At 33.4% G+C, this 24,474-nt stretch overlaps 1 protein-coding gene across 3 annotated transcripts in view; it reads left to right on the top strand.

Moving 5' to 3' along the window:
* Positions 1-24,474, top strand: part of MAP4K5 (mitogen-activated protein kinase kinase kinase kinase 5) — a 109,055-nt gene that overhangs the window by 42,318 nt on the left and 42,263 nt on the right. For all 3 annotated transcript variants that reach the window (XM_049113161.1, XM_049113159.1, XM_049113160.1), the window contains exons 4-11: positions 3,741-3,831; positions 4,249-4,313; positions 8,084-8,139; positions 14,208-14,255; positions 14,341-14,383; positions 15,451-15,523; positions 21,830-21,961; positions 24,200-24,262. In XM_049113161.1, coding sequence (XP_048969118.1) covers positions 3,741-3,831; positions 4,249-4,313; positions 8,084-8,139; positions 14,208-14,255; positions 14,341-14,383; positions 15,451-15,523; positions 21,830-21,961; positions 24,200-24,262 — 571 coding nt within the window. The remainder of the gene's footprint in view (positions 1-3,740; positions 3,832-4,248; positions 4,314-8,083; positions 8,140-14,207; positions 14,256-14,340; positions 14,384-15,450; positions 15,524-21,829; positions 21,962-24,199; positions 24,263-24,474) is intronic.

Here is a 24,474-nt window from a genome sequence, read left to right as displayed (position 1 = left end):
CCAGGAATTAGATGACAGCAAGATGATAAGCAATGATGATAAGAAGATTAAGGAAAATATATGTATTTGTGAAAAAGATCGCCTGATATGGAATTAACTGTCAGAAGGTAAGACAGAAATTATTTATATGCATGTTCATTGCCCTCTTTTCTGTCTACCATCCCAATGGATGAAGGGAAGGAGTGTAAAAGAAATATATATTTTAAAAAATCAAATAATTATGTTTATCAGTAGCCAAATGTTAAACCTGCATTGACAGGTTTGTTGTTCTCCAAAGCAAAGAATGAAAATGCATAATCTTGGAATGGAATTGTTCTGTCGATATAAATAGCTGTTGTTACAAACTGTTTATAAATCAGGTACTATAACTCAAAATACTTATCCAAACAATTATTTTATTTTACTTTTTTTTAAGATTTTATTTATTTATTCATGAGAGACCCAGAGAGAGAGACACAGACACAGGCAGAGGGAGAAGCAGGCTCCACGCAGGGAGCCCGACATGGGACTCGATCCCAGGTCTCCAGGATCACACCCTAGGCCAAAGGTGGCGCTAAACCGCTGGGCCACCCGGGCTGCCCCCGAACAATTATTTTAAACTGTATTTCTGAAACTTGCCTGATTTAGGAATCCCTTGAAGATTCTGATTCAGAAAGCACAGAGTAAGCCTAGGAATCTCTAGTTAATAGGTGATTTTATGATTAGTTAAGAATGGGAGACAGTGCTTTAAGATATCCAATTTAGAATTTTAATGGGATAAAACTACAAGTGTAATATATAGGCCTTTACATAGTAGTTGGATGATACTAATAAAAAAGTACCTTTTAGCTGTCCTACAGAGTTTGTTTTCATGTTATTTATAAAATAAGCAACAACATCTTCCTAAGAAATAGGACTGGTTCCAATGTCAGCCATCTCAGACACAGAACTACCATCCTTCTTGCTCCCTATGAATTATGAATCTATCACTTTTCTGTCTAAAGACTGTCATTCTTTTTCCCTAGGAGTAAATCAGCCTGAGTTCCCTAGGACAGACAGACACACACACACACACACACACTCTCTCTCTCTCTCTCTCTCTTAAAAGAGCCTAAGGTAATAAGCTTCTGGTCTCGGTGATTTCCTAGCTATCTCTGCCTATGCTTTGGTACACATTCAGTCCCTGGTGGATCTTTTCCTTCTTATATAAGGATATATTCACCAGCCAGGTTTTTCAGTACATCTCTAGTAACCTTAGCCACAATTATTCATAGAATGATGGATATTCCACTTTTAATGTGATTCTCCTGGTTACTAACAACTTACTCAGTCTCCATTGTTCAAATTTTCAAGACACCAGACGTGATTAGCTCATCCCATTTTTTTAGGTCTGTTGTCTACCTCAGTGCCTTCAGCAAGTAAAATATGACATGACACAAACTAGCTCTTGCTGCTAGAGGTCAGATCTCTTAGGATGGCTATGAAGAGGCTGCCAGAGGTTAGTCCTTTAGGGAAAAAACTGTCATTAACACAAATAGAAAGTCCACAGAGAAAATTGGTTCTTAAGATATTGGTACCTTGGAGCATATTAAATTTAAGGTGCTAGCAAGACATCCAGTTGGAAATAACAGGTACTTAGTCAATACTGCAGATATGGGGTTCTATATTTCTCAGCTAGTCTCATCCTTACATTGCATAAGTATGAAGAATGAAACTTTTTTTTTTGAGAAAATAAACTCCTCAAAACCCATTTATACATGAACAGCAGAGCTGGAACCTATAGCCCTGAGGCATGGATTTTATGCTGTATCTCAAAAGGAAATGGTAGACTGTCATCACCTAATCAGAAGAATAAAGTGAACCCCAATTTAGATCATTTTCAAGAAGCTAATATAAGCCATCAAAGAATAATTACATTTGTGGTAAATAACCATATTTAGCTTATCCGCTTTTCAGGATTACAAAAATAGTATCTTTAAAGAAGTCTGTTCCATGGTATAGTTTCAATTCAAAGAAGATTCACCTCACTTCAGATTAAAGCTTAAGACATTGGTGAAACAGATATATGAAGAATATATTCAAAATTGGAGTTTATTCACTAAGTTAAGTTTATCAAAGAAGGCACAGCCCCAAATGTATGAGTTATTAATGACCTATTCTTGTGAACTCTAGCTTCCAGCTACAGCTGTAGAAAACTGTTGCTCAGTCTCAACAAGACCCCACCTTTTCTGGCAGAAATCTCACGTAGCCTCTGGTGGAACCACAGTTGTGGAGTGGAACTCAGCTAAATTTCCCCAGGAAGTAGTGGTTTGTTATTAGTATTAATTCAGCCATATTACTGGTTTTTAAAGGTCAGTTTAAGAATTTAGACACCATTAAGAAGTTAGACATCATTTGTGAAGTTACTCCTGTGAGAAAATCTGTTCTAAATCCCAGACTTATTTGGAGCATTTTTCAGCACAGCTCAGATATGACTTTTGTATACATTTATAAGTGAGTAGGCTGAAATCAAAAGAGTAGCATATAAACAAAGTTAGGGAATTCTATACTCTTCCTTTGTAATTCAGGGCTTTCTGGTACAGTGAAGGATAGGCTAGAATCTATCTAGCCCACCTGTTAGAGATTAACATGTGTAAATCACCTTTGATGCCAAAATGGAAAAGGCTCAGGTGAAGACAAGAGATATAAGGAGAAACCGCATTCTGGTGTCCAGGAGTGGACAAAGTAAACCTCTAGACCTAGGTGGGCAGGCTTTATACTGCAACTTGCCGGATTATCTCCATTGAGCCCATTCTACTGGCAGACAATTAAGAAATAACCAAAATAAGTCAGAGAAAGATATCATATGAATTTACTCATATGCGGAATTTAAGAAACTAAGCAAATGAACAAAGAAACAAACCGAAAACCATAAACTGGTGGCTACCAGAGGGGAGATGAGTGGCAGGGGGGAGGTGTGAAATAGGTGAAGGGGGATTGAGTACACTTACAATGAGCACTGAATAATGAATAGAATTGTTAAATCACTATTGTATTCCTAAAACATATTAATATAGATAGTTAACGTATGTTAACTAACTGAAATTAAAATAAAAACTGAAAAAGCCCCCCTTCCCACCAAAGACTACTGTACAGAATGAAGTTCAATGGCAACAATACCATTTTAGGTGGTATTCCTATAATAAACTGAAATTCCCGTAACTAATCAGTATTTCATTTTAATATAACTTTTCTTGGTTAAATAACTCAAACAGGTTTGTAATGAACAAATTGGAAAATACAAATAAAAAGAAGCAAAACTACTTTCAGTTTTACCACCCAGACATAAACATTGTATGTTTTTTGACTTTTTTTCTGTATACATATGTACTTACATATTAAACATCCCTTTTCCACTTAATATATATAATGAGCATATTTTCATATCAAAACATTTTAACATGTATTATTTACAACTGTACCATAAGTTATTTAATCATTCTTCATTGTTAACACTGTAGAAAACATTCCTCTCTGTGCAGATCTCCTTCAGAAAAAAAATTTTTTTTTTGAAAAAAATTTTTTGAAGTGAAATTATGAGTTCAAAGATTTTATATATTTTTAAGGCTTCTGCGTTTTAGAAAGTTTATATTCCCACCAAAGTATTAAGACTGTCTAATTCCTCATCTCTAACATTTCTTGTAAAGTTTTCCTCTCTTTTTCCCCATATATAAGATGCAAAAAGTAACTTGGTGACTAAGTTTTATCATTTTGTTTCTCAGGAGATGATTTTTCTTTGATTCAACAAGAAATATTTATGGTTAAAGAATGTAAACATTGTAACATCGTTGCCTACTTTGGGAGCTATCTCAGGTAAAAAAAAAATCTGCTCTCCTTGTATTTTATATTTTTTTACTATCCCTCTCCCTCCTTTTCACGTAAATGCTATTATATATAAATTTTTAAAGTTATATTGCCTGAAGTTTTCTCAGGTTTTCTTATTGTCTCCCCTGATATATTAATGACACATCTGTTTATGCAATTATGTCTTATCTGGTGATAAATATTACAAATAAATGTTTTAGCTTATAAAACTGATTATAATCTAAACCATTTAAGATGAGTGGTTGCTTTGCTTTTCTGTATTTGGAAGAGAGCTTGTCAGTACAATTTCCTGTTATACCCTGTAATCCATTCTAATTCTTGGTGTACTGACAAGGAAAAGCCTTCAGAGTATTTCAGTGATTAAGAATTACTAGCTAATAAAATTTTCTTTTTCTTTCATATTAGTCGAGAAAAACTATGGATTTGTATGGAATACTGTGGTGGTGGATCACTTCAAGATATTTACCATGGTACTGTTAATTTGACTTATATTTTAAAACTGACTTTGACTTTAATGATTGTTGTTTTTATGATTTCTAGTTAACCAGGAATATTGGTATGTAGATACACTGTTTTATATTCTTCCATTCTGTTGCTGTAGTATTATTGCATAAAAGAAATTTAAACTTTCTTTTTGTTGGTTATCCACTTAAATTTGCTGAAGCCTGAACTGAGAAATCTAAGAGTTCTTGTACAACCCAAATTTGCTGTTTAGACGTAGTCTCTAGGATATCTTATGAGCCTCTAAGAAAGTATTTTATCTACAATTGAAACTTCCTTAACTTCCTTGTAAATAAGAATTGAAATACAAAGGCTAATAACTCTTATGTAAAAGAAATTGTATATCTATCTTAAAAATCACTTAACTAAGGAAGCAGTTTAGTTATTGCTATATTTTTATAATCAAAATGTATATATTTTTAAAAATTTGAAGTATTTTTTATTGAAAATTCTGCTAGTTTATGCCATTTTCTGAGTTGAATTAGATTTTACTATTTAGGAAGTCTTCATATTGGCTCTACTAAAAATTAAGCTTCCAATTTTTTTTTTGCTTTTGACAGTTTCCCAATTTTATAGTTTATGAGACTAATCAGAGATCCTTATAAAACAATTTTTCTTTTATTTATTTAACTGAATATGGAATAAACTCCCATTGCAACTCTGCATAGTATAAGAATTATGTGAAATATTTTCAAACATTTATGTGCTGAAGTCTTTATATTGACAGCCTTCTCAAATTTCATTCATGCAGTTTACACATACAACCATAGAAGATGTAAAAATAAGTGGTATTCAAGTTTAAATAATATTTGTAGCTTGTAGAGGCCAGATCTTAAAAATATTGATCAATAGAGCAATGGTTAATTAAACTACATGGTACCTATAATATGGAATATTGTGCAGCATTTAAAAATGAAGTAGCTCCATTTGTATTGACCTGGATATATCTCTCCAAGGCCTCTTTTTATTTTTTTATTTTTTTTTTAAGATTTTATTTATTTATTCATGAGAATACACAGAGAGAGAGAGAGTCAGAGACACAGGCAGAGGGAGAAGCAGGCTCCATGCAGGGAGCCTGACGTGGGACTCGATCCCGGGTCTCCAAGATCATGCCCTGGGCTGCAGGCGGTGCTACACCGCTGAGCCACTTGGGCTGCCCCAAGGCCTCTTTTTAAATGGAAAAAGTAGATTGTGAAAAAATATGTATAACATAATCAATCACACTTAGACTTTTAAAAATATCATTTTTTATGTTCACATTATATATGAATGTTAATGCACAGCAAAATGAAAAGATAAGTATCAAATTAAACCATTACTTCTAGGGGAGGAGAACGTGAGTGGGGCACTTAGGTAAAATTTTGAATTATAATAAAAATGTATTGCTGTATTATTTAATTATAAATTAAGAAATATAATAATTATCTAATTTTGTCACATAACATCCATGACAAAAAAATAGTTGTGATGGATGTCTAAACTCTGACACTGCCTCTTTTTATTTAAAATAATATTTAATACATAAATATTACAAATATATAAAATATTATAAAGAGTTTTTAAAACAAGAATGAATCCTAAAGGCACATGGGTGGCTCAGTCAGGTAAGTGTCTGCCTTCAGCTCAGGTCATGATGCCAAGGTTAGAATCGAGCCCACTTCAAGGTCTCTGCTTGGCAGGGAGCCTGCATCTCCCTTCCCCTCTGCCTGCTGCTCCACCTGCTTGTGCTTGCTCTCTCTCTCATTCTCTGTCAAATAAATAAATAAATAAAATCTTTGGGAAAAAAAATTAACCCCATTTTTTCAAAGAAACGTGAGTTTTATTTTCATATACACTAGTCATTTTCTTATGTATTCTATCATACTAGAATTAATGTTTTCTTTTATTTTATCCTGTTGTTGATTTTAAAGAATTATTGGTAGACAATGGCTCTATTCCAATCAATTTAAAATTCTTTTCTATGATTTTATGAAGAATTATCATTTTTATGAAAAGTTTTTATACAATTATTTTTATTTACACTTTTACAGACTGAAAACTCAAGAAAATAAATAATAAATAAATAAATAAATAAATAAAGCAAGCTATATATCTGGCATTTTTAAAACTAAGTTAAATTAATTAAAACAACTTGAGAATTGTTTTAAGACATTAATCTTATTTCTTTATAAAATTTCTACTTTCCATTATTAAACCTGATATTTGTTGAATTAAACTGAATCTAAGAAGTATCCATCCTTGTATATTATATACTAGATAGCATAGTAATCAAGAATATCTACACTTAAAATTAACTGTTAATGTGGCTTCCCTTCTTTTATTAATATTCCATCAAGTTACTAAAAATCAAAATTTTATGTTCCTGTATAGATATAGACAGCCAGTGACTAAAATATGCAGTAAAATAGTTCTCTTAAGGGAAGATTATATGTAAGTACTTGATATGGCAAACACCACCTCAGATTTCAAATATTCTCATGGTATTAGAAAGCACTTTTTTTAAAGATGTGGGGGAAAGGCAGAGGGAGAAAGGACCCACAGAGCCCAATGGGGAGTTTGATCTCAGACCGTGAGATCATGACCTAAGCCAAAATCAAGAGTCCCATACTTAACCGACTGAGCCACCTAGGCACCCTTTGAAAGCATATTTTTTAGGTGTCTGGTTATGTACTTACAGAAGGATTTTATATTTCATACTAGAGATCGCGTTGTCAGAAGTGACCTAGGAGCACCTTGGTTTCTCAGTCAGTTAAGCATCTGACTCTTCATTTCTGCTCAGGTCATGATCTCATGGATTATGGGATCAAAGCTGCCCCTCTCCCACCCAGCAGGGCTCCACACTCAGGGAGTCTGCTTGACATTCTCTCTCCTTTCCTTCTGCCCCCTCCTCTCAAGGGTGCCTGCACATACACTTTCTCTCTCTCAACCCCTCTCACTCTCAAATCTTTAAAAAAAAAAAAAAAAAAAAAGAAGAAGAGGGGGATGCCTGGGTGGCTCATTTTGTTGAGTGACCACCTCTTGGTTTCAGTTCAGGTCATGATCTCGGTCCTAGGATCAAGCCCTACCCTGGGCTCTGTGCTCAGCATGGAGTCTGCTGGAGATTCTCCCTCTCTCTCTCTTTCCCTCTCCTCTGTTCATGTCCTCCCTCTCCCTAACATAAAAATAAGTAAAATCTTTTTTTTTTTTTTTTAAAAGGTAGTTACCTGGTTACTTTTTAAATTCTTAGATAAAGGGTTGGATCAAGCTTTGCTGTTTTGAAAAATATAGTAAAGAATTACACTAAAGAAATAATAACTTGACCTTTAATAAAGTATATGTTGTCTTTCAGTATATTTCAACATTTGGTCTCTTATGGTTCTCTACGCAATTGTAATTAATTATGTAGTTTATCTCCTTTCTTGTATCTGTTTTAGAAAAATTGTTCAGAATTAAGATCATGTCTAGTCTTTTCTATAGAATGTCCTATGATGTCTAGTACTATGCTTTGCACATAATGAATGTTTATATTTCCACTGACCAAAGTTGTTACAGAATAAGTCTTCCATTTTTAAAATATATTTTGATGTTCTCAACTTTACCTTTTTTTTGTTTCCTGTTTATAAGGACAATGTGTGCTCATGGTGAGGTCACCTAGTGTGATATGTATAGAAGTTTTATAATAGCTTGTCATTTTTAAGGTAGACTGTTTTTAATATGTTATATTGAAATGTATAATAATGTGGTCTCTCTTTTTTCCTAGTTACTGGGCCATTATCAGAATTGCAAATAGCCTATGTATGCAGAGAAACTTTACAGGTAATACATTTGTTTATATGGATAGAAAGGCAGTTCTAGTTTCACAATTGAAAACTATAAAATGATGATCTGCCCTAAGGAAAAAGAGTAAACCAAATGATTTTTTATTAACCTCTCATATTGTAATTCTATAAGCCTGGAGTTCTTTCTTTCATGAATGAGTCACAAGAATTCATTTAAGCTGATGCTGGTATAAATAGTGGTGATGTCTGGTGTTCCATTTTGTCAGGCTCAGCCCTCAGTTGCTGCAAAGCTAAGGAAAGCCACAGGTGTGAATTGGTTTTTGTGAATGAATCACCAAAACTCTCAAACATAACAAGTTGTATGAGCTTTTCCTTTAGGTTTTATGACAATAGAAGGAATTCTTTTGCATAAGACATGAAGTCTTACTGTTTCTCCCAAAATGAGAATAAATTAGCAAATCATAACCCAGAATGTTATCTGGAACTTCTAGTTCTGTGTGATTATTAAGTATCATTGATAGCAGAACCCCATTTTATAAGTTTGGTCAACATTGCATTAAACTGAAGTTTCTTTACTTCTTTATTTCAGAGTCTGTGAGAGCTTTTAGTATGTTAAACTAAATTGTGACTCTTTGATAAAGATAGAGAGTATGTAGCATTTCTCCCAATTTATTTATTTTTTTAGTACCTTGAAAAACTCATTAAGAAAATTAGCAAGTAGTGATTTTGTTCATATCCTTTAAAACATTTAAATTAGGAATTTAGTAGTGATTATGTTTTTTATTTTGGTAATTTACAACTGAAAATTGTTAATTGATACTTCTATCCCTGCATTTCCTAGATTGGGTAGTGAAATTGATGTTCTATATGTATTTTTCCATATTTTAGAAACTAGGGGATTCACTTGATTTAAGAGAAAACTCTAGTCATTTCTAAGAGCTGGTTTCCTCATGCTTAGAAGACATACTGTGTCAAGTCTGAATGTTAAATATGTGAAAGTAAATTTGTTCAGTATATATGTGTGTATATGTATATGTGTATATGTATGCACACTCACATATACACACATATATACGTTTATGTGTATATATATATATATACACTCACATATATTTATATTTCTGTAATCTCATAAAGTAGAAATCTACTTTGTGTTCACATAAACTATAAAACACACTCATTGCAGAGAATTGTTGACAGGTTTTTAAAAATTTTAATTTCCAAAGGTCATTGCTTTTTTAAGTGATGGATAAAGTACTAAATAGAAGTAAAAAACAAAACAAAAGCTTGAGTTTGCATTTTGACCCTGGTATATGACCACAATCTATTTTATGGTTCTAATTCCCCAAGAATAAAATGAACTTTGGTAAGGATGCCCTTCAAGATTAATTTCAGTATTTTAAAATTATGTTATGCTGACAAATTTCCACCTTTGGTGTCTATTGACAGATGAATGAATAGAGAATGTATAGTGTATATATACAACAGAATATTCAATCGTGAAAAAGAATGAAATCTTGTCATTTGTGGCAACATAATTGAACCTGTAAGATATTATGCTAAATGAAATAATCCAGCCACATAAAGACAAATACTTCATAAATAAGTCACTTATATGTAGAACCTAAAATAGTCAAACTTAGAGATGCAGAGAGTGAAATGAATGATGATTATTAGGAGGTTGGGGGCCAGAGGGAAGAAATGGAGAGATGTAAGGCTATAAAGTAGCAGCCATATATATTGATGACTAATGTATAGCATGACAACTGTAACATTGTACTGAATACTGGAAATATGTTAAGAGTAAATTTCAGGTGCTCTTGTTACAAAAAAACCCCAGTAACTATGAATTGATGATATGTTAACCAGCTTGTTCAGTAATCACATCAAATCATCATGCTGTACATCTTTATATGTATTATTTTGTTATGTAAAAAATCTTTTTAAATAAAAAGTGCAGAGATTGAATGGAAAAATTGAAGACCCAGCTAGATGCAGCCTGTAAGAAATGTACTTTTATGAAAATACAAATAGATCAAAAGTAAAAGAAAAAGATACACTAACTATTGAAAAAAAAGCTAAATGGCCATGTTAATATCAGACAAAGTAGACTTCAGAACTAAGACTACTTCTTTCAGGCCACTTCATCAAAAGACGTAACAGCCCTAAGTGTTTACGTATACAGCTTCAAAATGAATGAACAAAAACTGATAGAACTACAGGAAGATAGACACACAGTTATAGTCAGATATACCCCTCTCACAATAATTTTGTGGAGCAAGTAGGCAGAAAATCAGTAAGGATGTAGAAGACTTGAACGATGCAACCTGTAGAAGACTTGAACAATACAACCAATCAGCTTGACCTAACTGACATTTTAGTCTAACAACAGTGTGATACATATGCTTTTCAAGTGCCCATAGAGCACTTACCAAGATAGACCTTATTTTGGGCTATCAAATATGTTTAAATACATTTTAAGGGATTTAAGTCATACAAAGCATATTCTCTGACAACATTGCATTAAATTAAAAATCAACAGAAATATTTCTGGAATATCTCCAAATATGTGGAAACTAAATAAAGCACCGTTAAGTAACCCATGAGTCAAAGAAGAAATCAGAAGAGAAACTAAAAAATATTTTGAACCAAATGAAATGAAAACATAATGCATGAAAATTTGAGGTGTTCCTTAAGCAATACTTAGAAGGAAGTTTATAGCACTGAACACTTCTTTAGAAAGAAATAAAGGTCTGAAATCATTATCTTCGAGTTCTACCTTAAGAAACAAAAATGAAAAAAATGAAATAGTGAAAATCAGTGAAATAGAAAGCAGAAAAATATGAGAAAATCAATAAAACCAAAATCTGATCCTTTAGAGATCAATAAAATTGATAATCCTCTAAGAGAAAATAAAAAATAACCAATATGTGGAATGAATATAAAGATTTTACCACAGAATCTACAAATATTGAAAGAAACCAGGATATTCAGTACCCAAGGAATATTATAAGTAGCTTTCTGCCAGCTATAACTTTGAATAAATGAACAATTTCTTTGAGAGACACAAACTACCAAAGATCACTCGATCAGAAATCATCTGAATAGTTCTGTATATATTCCCACAAAGAAAACTCCAAATCAGATGATGTGGATAGATAAATTGTGCCAAACATTTAAGGAAGAAAAAATGCCAATTCTACATATACTCTTCTAGAAAATTGAAGAGTAAAGAGTGAATACTTCCCAAATAATTTTATGGATTAGCATTTCTCCAAAACCAAAATCAAATAATATTGCAAGAGAACAAAACTACAGACTAATATAATAGCCTTCATAGCCACAGATTCAGAACTTGAAACTAAGAGGTTAGAAAAGGTAATCCAACAACATATTTAAAAGGATAATACATCATCAGTAAGTGGGGTTTATCCTAGAATGCAATTTTGATTTGACACTCAAAAATTATTTCAGGTAATTGACCATATTAGCAAACAAAATGAAAAAACCACACGATCATCTTAAATATAGACACAAAAAGCATTTAGCAAAATCCAACATTCATTCCTGATAAAGATTCTGACCATACTGGGAATAGAAAGAAACTTGTTCAGCCTGATAAAGAACACCTATGAAAAACCTACAACTTAGTCATACTTAATGGTAAAAGACTATATGCTTTCCCGCCAAGATCAATCAAACAGTGCAAGAATGTCTGCTCTCATCACTTCTTTTCAACAACATACTAGATGTTTTAGCCAGTGCAATAAGAAAAAAAATGAAATTAAAGGCATCCAGATTAGAAAGTAAGAAGTAAAACTGTATTCACAGACCACATAAGCATATATGTAAAAAATGGAATAGACTATACAAAGTAGCTTCTAGAACTAATGAGTGAGGCTAGAATGTTTGCAGAATTCAAGATCCAGGTACAAGATCTATTGGGTTTCTGTGCACTAACAACAATCAGAACTTTTGAAAACAATACTATTTATAATAACAACACCAAAAAATATGACATTCTTAAGGGAATGTGTATGACAGACACATAAACCCCTGCATGCTAAAAACTACAAGACTGCTAAGAAAAATTAAAGAAGACCTAATTAAATGGAGAACTATGCCATATTCATGGATCGGAAAACTCAAAATAGTTAAGATGTCAGTTCTCCCCAAGTAGATTCTCCCCTATAGATTCAGTGCAATCCCAAACAAAATCCACAGAAACATTTTTTTTTCTGTAGAAATTGAGAAGCTTGGGACGCCTGAGTGGCTCAGCAGTTAAGTATATGCCTTTGGCTCGGGGCTGATCCCAGAGTCTTGGGCTTCTTACATGGAACCTGCTTCTCCCTCTGCCTATGTCTCTGCCTCAGTGTGTGTGTGTGTGTGTGTGTCTCTCATGAATAAATAAATAAAATCTTTAAAAAATTATAGAAATTGAGAAGCTCAGTCTAAAATTACTGCGAATATACAAAGGACCTGGAATAGTCAAATAACTTTTAAAAGGAACACAAAATTTGAGAGCCAACAGTAGTAATTTTAGGACTTCTAAAACTATAATAATCAGAACTTGGTGGTATTGGCTTAAGAGTAGAAAAGTAACTCAGTGGAACAGAATAGAAAGTCTAGAAATAAATCTACACATATATGGACTGCTGATTTTTGAAAAAGTTGAAAAGACAAATCAGTGAAGAAAGTATATAGACTTTTCAATAAAGGTATTGGAATAATTGGACATTTATATGCCAACAAATGAGCCTTAAGCTGTAGTTCTTATCACATGTAAAAACCTAAAAGTAATCATAGATCTAAATATAAAACCTAAAACTAGAACTTCAAGAAGGAAACAAGAGAAAATTTTGGAGTCTTGAATTAAGCAGAGCATTTTCAGATATAACACGAAAAGCATGATCCATGAAAGAAAAATTTGGTAAATTAGATTTCATTAAAAATGAAAACTTCTGTTCAACTAGAGACACTGTTAAGAGAATAAGAGAAGCTTCAGACTAGAAGATATTTGTAAAGTATATATCTGATCAAAAACTTGTATCCAGAGTACATAAAGAACTCTCAGAACTCAGTAATAAAAAACAACAGCCCAACAAATAAATGGACAAAAGATTTGAACAGATGCTTTCAAAAAATGGCTAAAAATTAAACAGACTTACCTTAAGAAGGTTGGTGAGGTTATAGATTAACTGGAATTTTCATACACTGCTGGTTTCATTATAAAATGGTACAGCTGCTTTGGAAAACAGTTTGGCAGTTGCCTAAAAGTTTAAATTTATTACCAATATAATTCAGCCATTACACTCCTAGGTATTTACCTGAGGGAAAAAATCATACTAATACTTGTACATGAATCTTAGTGGCAACTTTATTTATAGTAGACAAAAACTAAATAACCTAACAATCCAAATGTCTATCAATAGGTGGATGTGTAAACAAATTCTGGTCTGTACAATGGAATACTACTCAAAAATAAAGAAGAATGAACTCTTGATATATATATTAACAAGGAATCTCAGATTAATTATTGTGAATGAAAAGGACCAGATAAAAAAGAACATAGTATATAATTCAGTTTACATAAAACTCTAGAAAACTTAAATCTGTAATGATAGAAAGCCCGATCAGTGTTTGTGTCTCAGAGGGACTTTTGGAAATGACTGGTTATGTTCATTATCTTGATTGTAGTGATGGTGTTACAGTAAAATATTTTTACCAGGAAATGAATTTGAAATCTTAAAATACAGTAAACATTGATTAGTAAAAAGAAATTCTTGTATGTTTTCCCCTCAAAAGACATTCTAGTTTTTCTTATTCAGTGAGAATTTAAGTAGGATATATAGGTGTTAGGGCACCCGGATGGCTCAGTTGGTTGCGCATCCTACTCTTAGTTTTGGCTCAGGTCATGATATCATAGGTTGTGGGATCAAGCCTTGCATCAGGCTCCACATTAAGCCAGGAGTCTGCTTGTCCCTCTCCCTCTGCCCCTAACCTGTGTACTCTCTCTCTAAAACAGTTAAGTAAATCTTAAAAAACAAAGATGATATAGGTGTTAAGTTTGCAATTTTGCTAATGAATACTTTTTTTAACTTTCAGGGTCTTGCCTATTTGCATACTAAAGGCAAAATGCATAGAGATATCAAAGTAAGTTCTTTTAATATACTTAAATTGATAATTTTATTAGAAGGAGTTTTATGCTAATTTAATAGTATTTTTATTTTTGTTTTAGGGTGCAAATATTTTATTGACAGATCATGGTGATGTAAAATTAGGTATGTTACTTCATGTTCCTCACATTTTTTCCCAAAAAGATTTAGTAAGATTTCAAATAAGAATTAACATTATACAAGCTTAATATTAATATCAAGAACCCCAGTAATGTTCATGTTTTGATCTAGTAATTATGTTCTGAGACTCTGTTTAAGGAAATTAATCCTAAAGAAAAAATCTATATTCTTAGAAGTATTAATTATACATTATTTATAATAGAAAAAATTACAAACATAGGGCTAGCAATAGAAAAACTGGGGGCATCTGGGTGGCTGAGTCAGTTAAGTATCTGACTCAGTTTTGGCTCGAGTCATGATCTCAGAGTGCTGATATTGAGCCCCACATCAGGCTCAGTGGGGAGCCTGCTTGTCCCTTCTATTCTTCCTTATGCTCTCTCTTTCTCTCCCTCCCTCCCTTTCTCTTTCTTTTTCTTTCCCCTTTGTGTGTGTGTGTGTGCGCGCGCGCACGCATTTCCTAAATACATTTTAAAAATCTAAAAAAAAAAAAAAACTGTTAAAAGGTAATAAATCCACTTACGGAACATTATTCAGTCATCAAAATTAATAGTTAAGGAGAACAAGAGTAGATTCCCTGAGATGTTAGTTAAGTGACAAAAATGAACTGTATATATATATATATATATATATATATTTAGTTTTTACAGTCCTGTGTAACAACAATAAAAACATTTATATAGAGAAAAAAAGACTCTTTAATAGCATCAAAATACTACCCTAGTTGTGTCAAAATAAAAGGCATCCAGGTGGGTGGTTTATTTATCTTTTTTTTCCTAATTAACTTCAGTGTGCTTGTAATAAACTTTATTATTAACTTATTAACTTTATTATTTATAAAGTATGTTTCATTCTAGTAAAGTGCCAAAAAATATTTTTCTTTAATGAATATGTTACAAACCAAACAAGAAAAGATTTAGGAATTCAATTTATATACATTTCTCTAGCATTACTGTCTGACTTCTTAATAAGGGCATGCCTAAGGGTGAAATTTAGAATTGTGGGTGATTTTATTGAAAGAATTAAAATTTTATTCAATTTTTTTCCCTTACTAGCTGACTTTGGCGTGGCTGCAAAAATAACAGCTACCATTGCAAAGAGAAAATCTTTCATTGGCACTCCCTACTGGTAAGATACTATTATGATTGGATTTGTGCATTTTCATTTCTTCAGAGTTGGTGGTCAGCATTGATACTTAGTGATACAAGTGATGGTTGACTGAAAGTCTGGAGATTTGCATGCTCCTTGATACTGTTGTACTTCTGATTGGGTTAGGGAACTTTGATACCCATTTTTATTGTCCAGCTTTCCAACTCTGTTAAAGTACTAATAATCCCTGCTGTCCCTAGGATTTTGTATTAAGAGCATACATAGGTATGAGATTTTTCAAAAGAAAGACTCTTAATTATAATCTCTTGTCGTTTTAGTACACTTTCTTTTGGTATTGATTCTATTGTTTAAAATCTATAAAGCAACAGCCACCTTTCTCAGTGCATCTTACCAAGTACTGACAGGATGATCTTTCTAAAACACTGCTTTCATCAATGAAGACAGGTATAAGAATAATAGAAAACCTAGTAATAAACCTTAACAAGTAAAATAATTTAGTGAATATTATAAAAGGTGACAGTTAAAGTTTATATGAAAGGTTGGATTTTTGAATATGCAGTGTTTGGGTAACTTACTATTTGGAAGGAAATTTAAAATTTCTTCATACCTCATACCTAATGCCAAAATAAATTATATATGGAAATAGTTAAATATAAAAGTGAAACCAAATGAACTATCAGTGCCTATCTGCTTTAAGAGTTGAGTAAGCCAGGGTGCCTGGGTGGCTCAGTCATTTAAGCATTTAACTCTTGGTTTTGGCTCAGATCATGATCTCAGTGTCATGAGATCAAGCCCCGTGTCAGGCTCTGTGCTCACCACAGAATCTGCTAGAGATTCTCTCCCTATCCCTCTACCCCTCTTCTTGCTCACTTGGTCTCTCTCTAAAATAAAATAAATAAATAAAATCTTAAAGGAAGAGTTGAGTAAGCCTTTATTTACATAAAAGCATAAAACATTAAAGGGAAAAATTGATAGATTTAACTACGTGAAAATTTAAAGGTTCTGTACATTCACTAGCTTGAACAAAAGTGAAAGACAAATAACAAATCAGGAAATATCCACTAAAATATAACAAAATGGGTTTAATATCTTTAATATAAAAGTTCTTAATAAATCAATAAAAAATGTTTCATTAGAAGCAGAGTTATTAAAATAATACATATAAGATATGAAATATGGGCAGCCTCGGTGGCCTAGAAGTTTAGCACCGCCTTCAGCCCAGGGCGTGATCCTGGAGACCCGGGATCGAGTCCCACATTGGGCTCCCTGCATGGAACCTATTTCTCCCTCTGCCTGTGTCTCTGCCTCTCTCTCTCTCTCTCTCTCTCTCTCTTTCTGTCTCTCATGAATAAATAAATAAATAAATCTTTAAAAAAAAGATATCCTGAAATATGAAAAATGTCTCCCCTAATGATGACCAAAAAATGTAAATTAAATGAACAATTCTTTACTATCAAATTAGAATATATTTGGAATCATGGGTAATACCTATCATCACTAAATATTTGACAGTGGAAATGGAAATTGGTAGAACAATTTTGAAGGATAATTTGGCAATAATGTTTTTCATAAGCCTTTCACAATGTTTATATTCTTTAGTCTTAATTCTGCTGTAGTAATTTCTCAGAGAGATACACAGATTATTATATAAAAAGCTTTATCACAGTACTTTAATAATAAAAGGTTGAGGGAAGGTATATATATACGAGAAGAATTAAAGAAATTATGAACATTTATTCAGATCAATGGAATGAATTGCTGGGATTAAAAATCCTCTTGTAAAAGGTGAATGGTCAGTGGACAAATTCATGATATACTATTATTCAAAAAAGCAAGATTAAAAATAGCACATGTAAGATTAAAAGTAGCATAATATAATGCCATGTTAAAAAGATGCATGTATAAATAAGATTTACAGATGTAAATATGTGAAACAGTGGCTCTTATTGAGTGGGATTTTTGACATGTTTTCTTCCATATATTCCAAATTCTCTTTACCAACACATATCAATTATAACAGAAAAGAAGCCCTAATAAATATAACTTAAATAAAAGTTTAAAGAAAACATAGCTAAGTTAGATTACCTATAGAATTTCCTTCATCATATGCTGATTTCCTTCCTCAGTCTCTTTCTGTGACTGTCCCCCTCTCTCCCCACGGGAACATTATCCTCTAGTCAAAATTTGTTTTTTGTACACTAACTATATTAGGTATTGTTTATTACCTCCCTAGTATATCTATTGTCTCTGTTTATCTTAAGTCCTGCCCTGTCTTAAAAGTGGCACATACTCTGCCTTTCTTCACCCATGGTAGCCAGATAGATCACAGCTCTGCTTTCCACTGAGCCAGGAATTGCAACACTCCTGGTCAATTTGGTGCTCCACTTACCCACCACTAACTGATTATGGTGAGCAGAAGGACTGAAACTTACATGCTTTCTCTAGGTTCCAGCTCAGCTTTCCTCTCTGAAACTTGCTCTTAGTCATTTTGTTCCATAGTAGTGATTATTTTCTTCTCTTTACTCCTATATCCATTTTTATGTATATAGTATTTGCATATACCAGGTACATCTACATATTAGTATTTTTAGTATACATATTTTATATCCTTAACCACCTTTAAGTTGAGAGACATTGTGCTATGTAACTTTTTGTAATCTAAATACCTATGAAAGGAACTTCTAGGGGCTCTTGGTTGGCTCAGTTGGTTAAATGTCTGCCTTTGGCTCAGGTCTTGGTCTCAGGGTCCTGGGATACAGCTCCACATCCTACTCCCTGCTCAGTAGGGAAACTGTTGTTGTTGTTGTTGTTGTTTTTAAGATTTTATTTGTTTATTCATGAGAGATACAGAGAGAGAAAGAGAGAGAGGCACAGGCACAGTCAGAGAGAGAAGCAGGCTCCATGCAGGGAGCCTGACAGAGGACTAGATCCCAGGTCTCCAGGATCACACCCTGGGCTGAAGGCAGCGCTAAACCACTGAACCACCCAGGTTGTGCAGGGAGTCTGTTTCTCCCTCTCCCTGTGCTCCTCCACCCTGCTTCTGCTCTCTCTCTCTCAGATAAATAAATAAGGTCTTTAAAAATAAATAAAAATAAAAGCAACTTCTATCTTATGGATATTTAATATAAATATAATTTTAAAATAGTAAACATTAAAAAAGAATATTTCCCCTGAGTATTATTTATACTTTATAACTTCAAATGGCATTGTTATATACCAGTGAATCCCAGAGAACTCCAACTCAGCTTCTAAGTTGACTTTCAATCTTAGGTAAATTTATAGTTATTTAATAATAGCTCTACTTTAATATCCACAAGCATTTTATACTCAAATCAGTCTCTTCAGTCAATCCCTTTCATTCCGTCCCCTCTGCCACTGCCTTTGAAAAGTCCTTTATCTATTTTTCCTTGTATTTTTGAAATAGTCTTCCAACTCATTCACTGGACTCTGTTTTTACCTACTCTCAAACTGTCCTTCATTTTACTTCGAGTATTAGATCAAATTTACCTCCCAAGATTACCTTACCCCATTTTCACTAAACTTCTTGTATAATCAGTAGGCCTTTCATTATCTAGCTCCTACCTCTGAGGTTCATTTTGCAAATACATTTTAGATTCTCTCAAACTACCTGTGGTGAACAACCAATTTTCTAAAATTCCCTGCTTAGAATTAATATTGTGAAAATGTCAATGTTACCCAGGGCAATATACACGTTTAATGCAATCCCTATCAAAATACCATGGACTTTCTTCAGAGAGTTAGAACAAATTATTTTAAGATTTGTGTGGAATCAGAAAAGACCCCAAATAGCCAGGGGAATTTTATTTTTTTTTTATTTTTATTTATTTTTCTTTTTTTTATTTTATTTTATTTTATTTTATTTTATTTTATTTTATTTTATTTATTATTTTTTTTTAATTTATTTTTTATTGGTGTTCAATTTACTAACATACAGAATAACACCCAGTGCCCGTCACCCATTCACTCCCACCCCCCGCCCTCCTCCCCTTCTACCACCCCTAGTTCGTTTCCCAGAGTTAGCAGTCTTTACGTTCTGTCTCAGCCAGGGGAATTTTAAAAAAGAAAACCATAGCTGGGGGCATCACAATGCCAGATTTCAGGTTGTACTACAAAGCTGTGGTCATCAAGACAGTGTGGTACTGGCACAAAAACAGACACATAGATCAGTGGAACAGAATAGAGAATCCAGAAGTGGACCCTGAACTTTATGGGCAACTAATATTCGATAAAGGAGGAAAGACTATCCATTGGAAGAAAGACAGTCTCTTCAATAAATGGTGCTGGGAAAATTGGACATCCACATGCAGAAGAATGAAACTAGACCACTCTCTTTCACCATACACAAAGATAAACTCAAAATGGATGAAAGATCTAAATGTGAGACAAGATTCCATCAAAATCCTAGAGAAGAACACAGGCAACACCCTTTTTGAACTCGGCCACAGTAACTTCTTGCAAGATACATCCACAAAGGCAAAAGAAACAAAAGCAAAAATGAACTATTGGGACTTCATCAAGATAAGAAGCTTTTGCACAGCAAAGGATACAGTCAACAAAACTCAAAGACAACCTACAGAATGGGAGAAGATATTTGCAAATGACATATCAGATAAAGGGCTAGTTTCCAAGATCTATAAAGAACTTATCAAACTCAACACCAAAGAAACAAACAATCCAATCATGAAATGGGCAAAAGACATGAAGAGAAATCTCACAGAGGAAGACATAGACATGGCCAACATGCACATGAGAAAATGCTCTGCATCACTTGCCATCAGGGAAATACAAATCAAAACCACAATGAGATACCACCTCACACCAGTGAGAATGGGGAAAATTAACAAGGCAGGAAACAACAAATGTTGGAGAGGATGCGGAGAAAAGGGAACCCTCTTACACTGTTGGTGGGAATGTGAACTGGTGCAGCCACTCTGGAAAACTGTGTGGAGGTTCCTCAAACAGTTAAAAATATACCTGCCCTACGACCCAGCAATTGCACTGTTGGGGATCTACCCCAAAGATACAAATGCAATGAAACGCCGGGACACCTGCACCCCGATGTTTCTAGCAGCAATGGCCGCGATAGCCAAACTGTGGAAGGAGCCTCGGTGTCCAACGAAAGATGAGTGGATAAAGAAGATGTGGTTTATGTATACAATGGAATATTACTCAGCTATTAGAAATGACAAATACCCACCATTTGCTTCAACGTGGATGGAACTGGAGGGTATTATGCTGAGTGAAGTAAGTCAGTCGGAGAAGGACAAACATTATATGTTCTCATTCATTTGGGGAATATAAATAATAGTGAAAAGGAATATAAGGGAAGGGGGAAGAAATGTGTGGGAAATATCAGAAAGGGAGACAGAACGTAAAGACTGCTAACTCTGGGAAACGAACTAGGGGTGGTAGAAGGGGAGGAGGGCGGGGGGTGGGAGTGAATGGGTGACGGGCACTGGGGGTTATTCTGTATGTTAGTAAATTGAACACCAATAAAAAATAAATTAAAAAAAAATAAAAAAATAAAATAAAATTCCCTGCTTAGAAATGAATTACTAAAAAATGATCATATATTTGGCCGAGAGTTAATGCTGTCAACTTCTGTACTTATTATAGACTCCTAACAGTTTATGGCTCTGTGTAAGACTGTAGATCATACATTGGGTAGTGCTGTCCTATTACCTTTCCAGGTGTTCCATGCTCTTTTCTGTCTCCCACATTTACACTTGTTTCTTCTGACTAAAATATTGAGGCTCCTCACCCTGCTGTAACCCCCTGCTGATTCATTCTCAAGTCTCACCTCCTTTGGGAACATTTCTGACCTTCATGGGGATTTAGGTATTCTTTTCCCGTATATGGCAAGATTCACAAAACAGAAACTGAAGTAAGACAACACAGTTTTTCCTCAGAGCACCAGTCTTCAGAGAAGATCGAAGATTTTTAAATAATGAATTTTAAAAGAGTATTTCTGTATATATGTGATATTAATTCTTTCCTAGTAAGCGTCTATCAGCCTCTTTCCCTCTTAGTTATTTAACAAAAAATAGCAGATTGCCTATCATTTTAAAAACTAAGATGTTGGGCAGCCCGGGTGGCTCAGCGGTTTAGCGCCACCTTCAGCCCAACGCATGATCCTGAAGACCTGGATGAGTCCCGCGTCGGGCTCCCTGCATGGAGCCTGCTTCTCCCTCTGTGTCTCTGCCTCTCTGTCTCGGTGTGTGTGTCTCATAAATAAATAATAAACAAAATCTAAAAAAAAAAAAAAAAAAAAGCTAAGATGTTACATCCACTGATTCCTTCTAGGATGGCCCCAGAAGTTGCAGCAGTAGAAAAAAATGGTGGCTACAACCAGCTCTGTGATATCTGGGCAGTGGGAATAACTGCGATTGAACTTGGAGAACTTCAACCGCCTATGTTTGATCTTCATCCAATGAGGTGTTCTCACTATCTACAATTACACAACTATTTATAAAGTCTTTGGGGAGAATGAAATATTGATAACTTGGGTGTTCCCAGCTCATTTTCAAATATGTCAAAATAGTAAAGGTGTTGTAAGGAACCTAGGGATAATCAATTGAACCTAACACCTGCTCTCCTTTGTTGCTGTTCCTAAGGTAGCATAGAGTGAATGATCTGTACTATTTGAGGTTTTTCCATAAAACAAATCTCCTTTAATAATCATACAAAGACATAGCAATTATCATTTAAAAAGTTTCTTTTAAGTCTTGGAGCACCTGGGTGGCTCAGTTAAGCATCTGCCTTTGGCTCAGGAGTCCCACCCACATCGGGCTCCTTGCTCAGCAGGGAGCCTGCTTCTCTCCCTCTGCCTGCTGTTCCTCCTGCTGTGCTCTCTCTTTGTCAAATAAATAAAAATCTTAAAAATTAACAAATAAGGTTTTTTTAAGTCCTTACATTGATTCTTCCATCAACTGAGCCTCTTTTTCTGTTCTAAGCAGAATTATAAGTAAATGATAAAAGATGTAGATGAGATTTTTTTTCTATTTTTTTATTTTTTTTTCTTTCTCTTGTCAAGGGATAATGAAGAAGTAATTATGTCTAGCATAATTATTATTTACATTTTAGGGCATATGTCTGTCAGAAAAAATATTTGAGAGCCTTTGAAAGGGTTTTTAATATTTTCAAGGAAAGGATAAATTGAGCTAAAATTTGAGCTTTTAAAGTAAATAGTATAAAGTTGAAAAGAAAATCAACAGTGGGGAATGTGTTCTTCTAACATAATAGCGGATTAGTGTATATTACATAAGGAATTCATTTAGAGACTCTATAGGCAAAAGACATGGTTTATGAGCAAGTACCAGATACAAAGAAACTTGGAAAACTATTTGATCTCACAAGTAACTAAGGATACACAAGTTAAAAGGTATCTACTTTTAGCTGGAATGCCATTATAAGTAGAGACCTTCAGGAAAATAATTTGATTTTGCCTGTTATGGGCAATACAAATGTTTGATTCTACTACTTGGAAAATTATACTTAGGAAATAATCCAAGAAAACAAAAAGCTAAGAATTATCCATTTCAGGTTAACAAGGGTGAAAAATTTAAATGTCCAATAGCTGGTGAATTGGGTTTTTAGTTTTATTTTTAGGTTGATGAATTGTTAAATTTTTAGGCATTAAGAGCAGCTGTTACATATGTATAATCCAAAGCTACATAGAAAATTGGTTATTAGTGAAAAAAGTAATATTACCTAATATTATTATAATAATTGGTTATATAAAGACTAGAGAAGAGCAGAAGATTTAAAATAATGACTCAGTGTACTAGGAATGTGAACTTTATATATGAATCACTTCATTTTTAAAAGAGAAAATATCTTTGACATTTAAAAAAAAGACTAAGGAGTTTGCTTAGAAACCCATAAGGGTTTTGTAGGAAACACTGAAATAGAGCATTTTAGAACTTCCTTCTTAAATCTTCCATCTTTCTGCCCCATAGCCATAGAAAATGAGTCAAAAGTGAATTCACAGAGAAAGTCTTCTTGCAGGTTGACTTTTCTATCTTTCATTATAAAAAAATGTGGAAAATTTTTTGTCCAAATGAGGGGAAAAGACTAGGAAATGGATATAATTTACCTATACCCAAAATAATTATAGAGACAGATTGTCCATTAAGCATACAACCAAATGCTGGAGTAACATGTCATCTCTGTGTTACAGAATGATCCATAATTACTACATATACTTATGTCTAAGATACAATGCTAGTTATGTATGATAACAGTATTGTAATAAAATCCTTCTCCAACATTTGATAGCTTTACCTTGTAAATAAAGAGCTTGTTTGACATTTAAATATCCTCTCTTATAGCTAGGAGAGGTTTTCTGTAGAGTATCTAAAATATAAAAAATTTAATTTTCAGGGGCACATGGCTGGGTCACTTGGTAGAGTATGCGACTCTTAATCTCAGGGTTGTAAATTCAAGCCCCATATTGGGTATAGAAGAGAATGAATGAATGAATGAAGTCACATCAGTAAACTTTAAAAAAAAGTCTTTTTTAAAAAATTTAACTTACATATTCCATACCAGTTTTTATCAGTGCCTACATATTTAATAATTTGTATAAATGTATTACAGAATATTCATTCTGATTATTAGATGAAGTAGTAAAAGTATTTCAATATTGCTCTTTAACTGAAATTTTTGTTCCAGGGCCCTCTTCTTAATGTCAAAAAGTAATTTTCAGCCTCCAAAACTAAAGGACAAAACAAAATGGTAAGTTAATGTATAGAGATTTTATATATATCTGGAATTTTACAGATGAAAAGGAGACAGGTTCATTTCCCTTATCTTATAGACGATAAAACTGAAGCCTGTAGCTATTAAATAATTTACCAGAAGTTATATTTCTAATTTATTTGCAGAGTTGTGGCAGGGATATAGGTTTATTTCCTTGACAGTTCCAGTTGCTTAGGAACTTAGAGTAA

Source organism: Canis lupus, chromosome 8 (genome assembly GCF_003254725.2).
Source record: "Canis lupus dingo isolate Sandy chromosome 8, ASM325472v2, whole genome shotgun sequence".
Lineage (NCBI taxonomy): Eukaryota > Metazoa > Chordata > Mammalia > Carnivora > Canidae > Canis > Canis lupus.
Note: the sequence above shows the minus strand (reverse complement) of the source record. Positions and strands in the feature narration are given on the sequence as shown.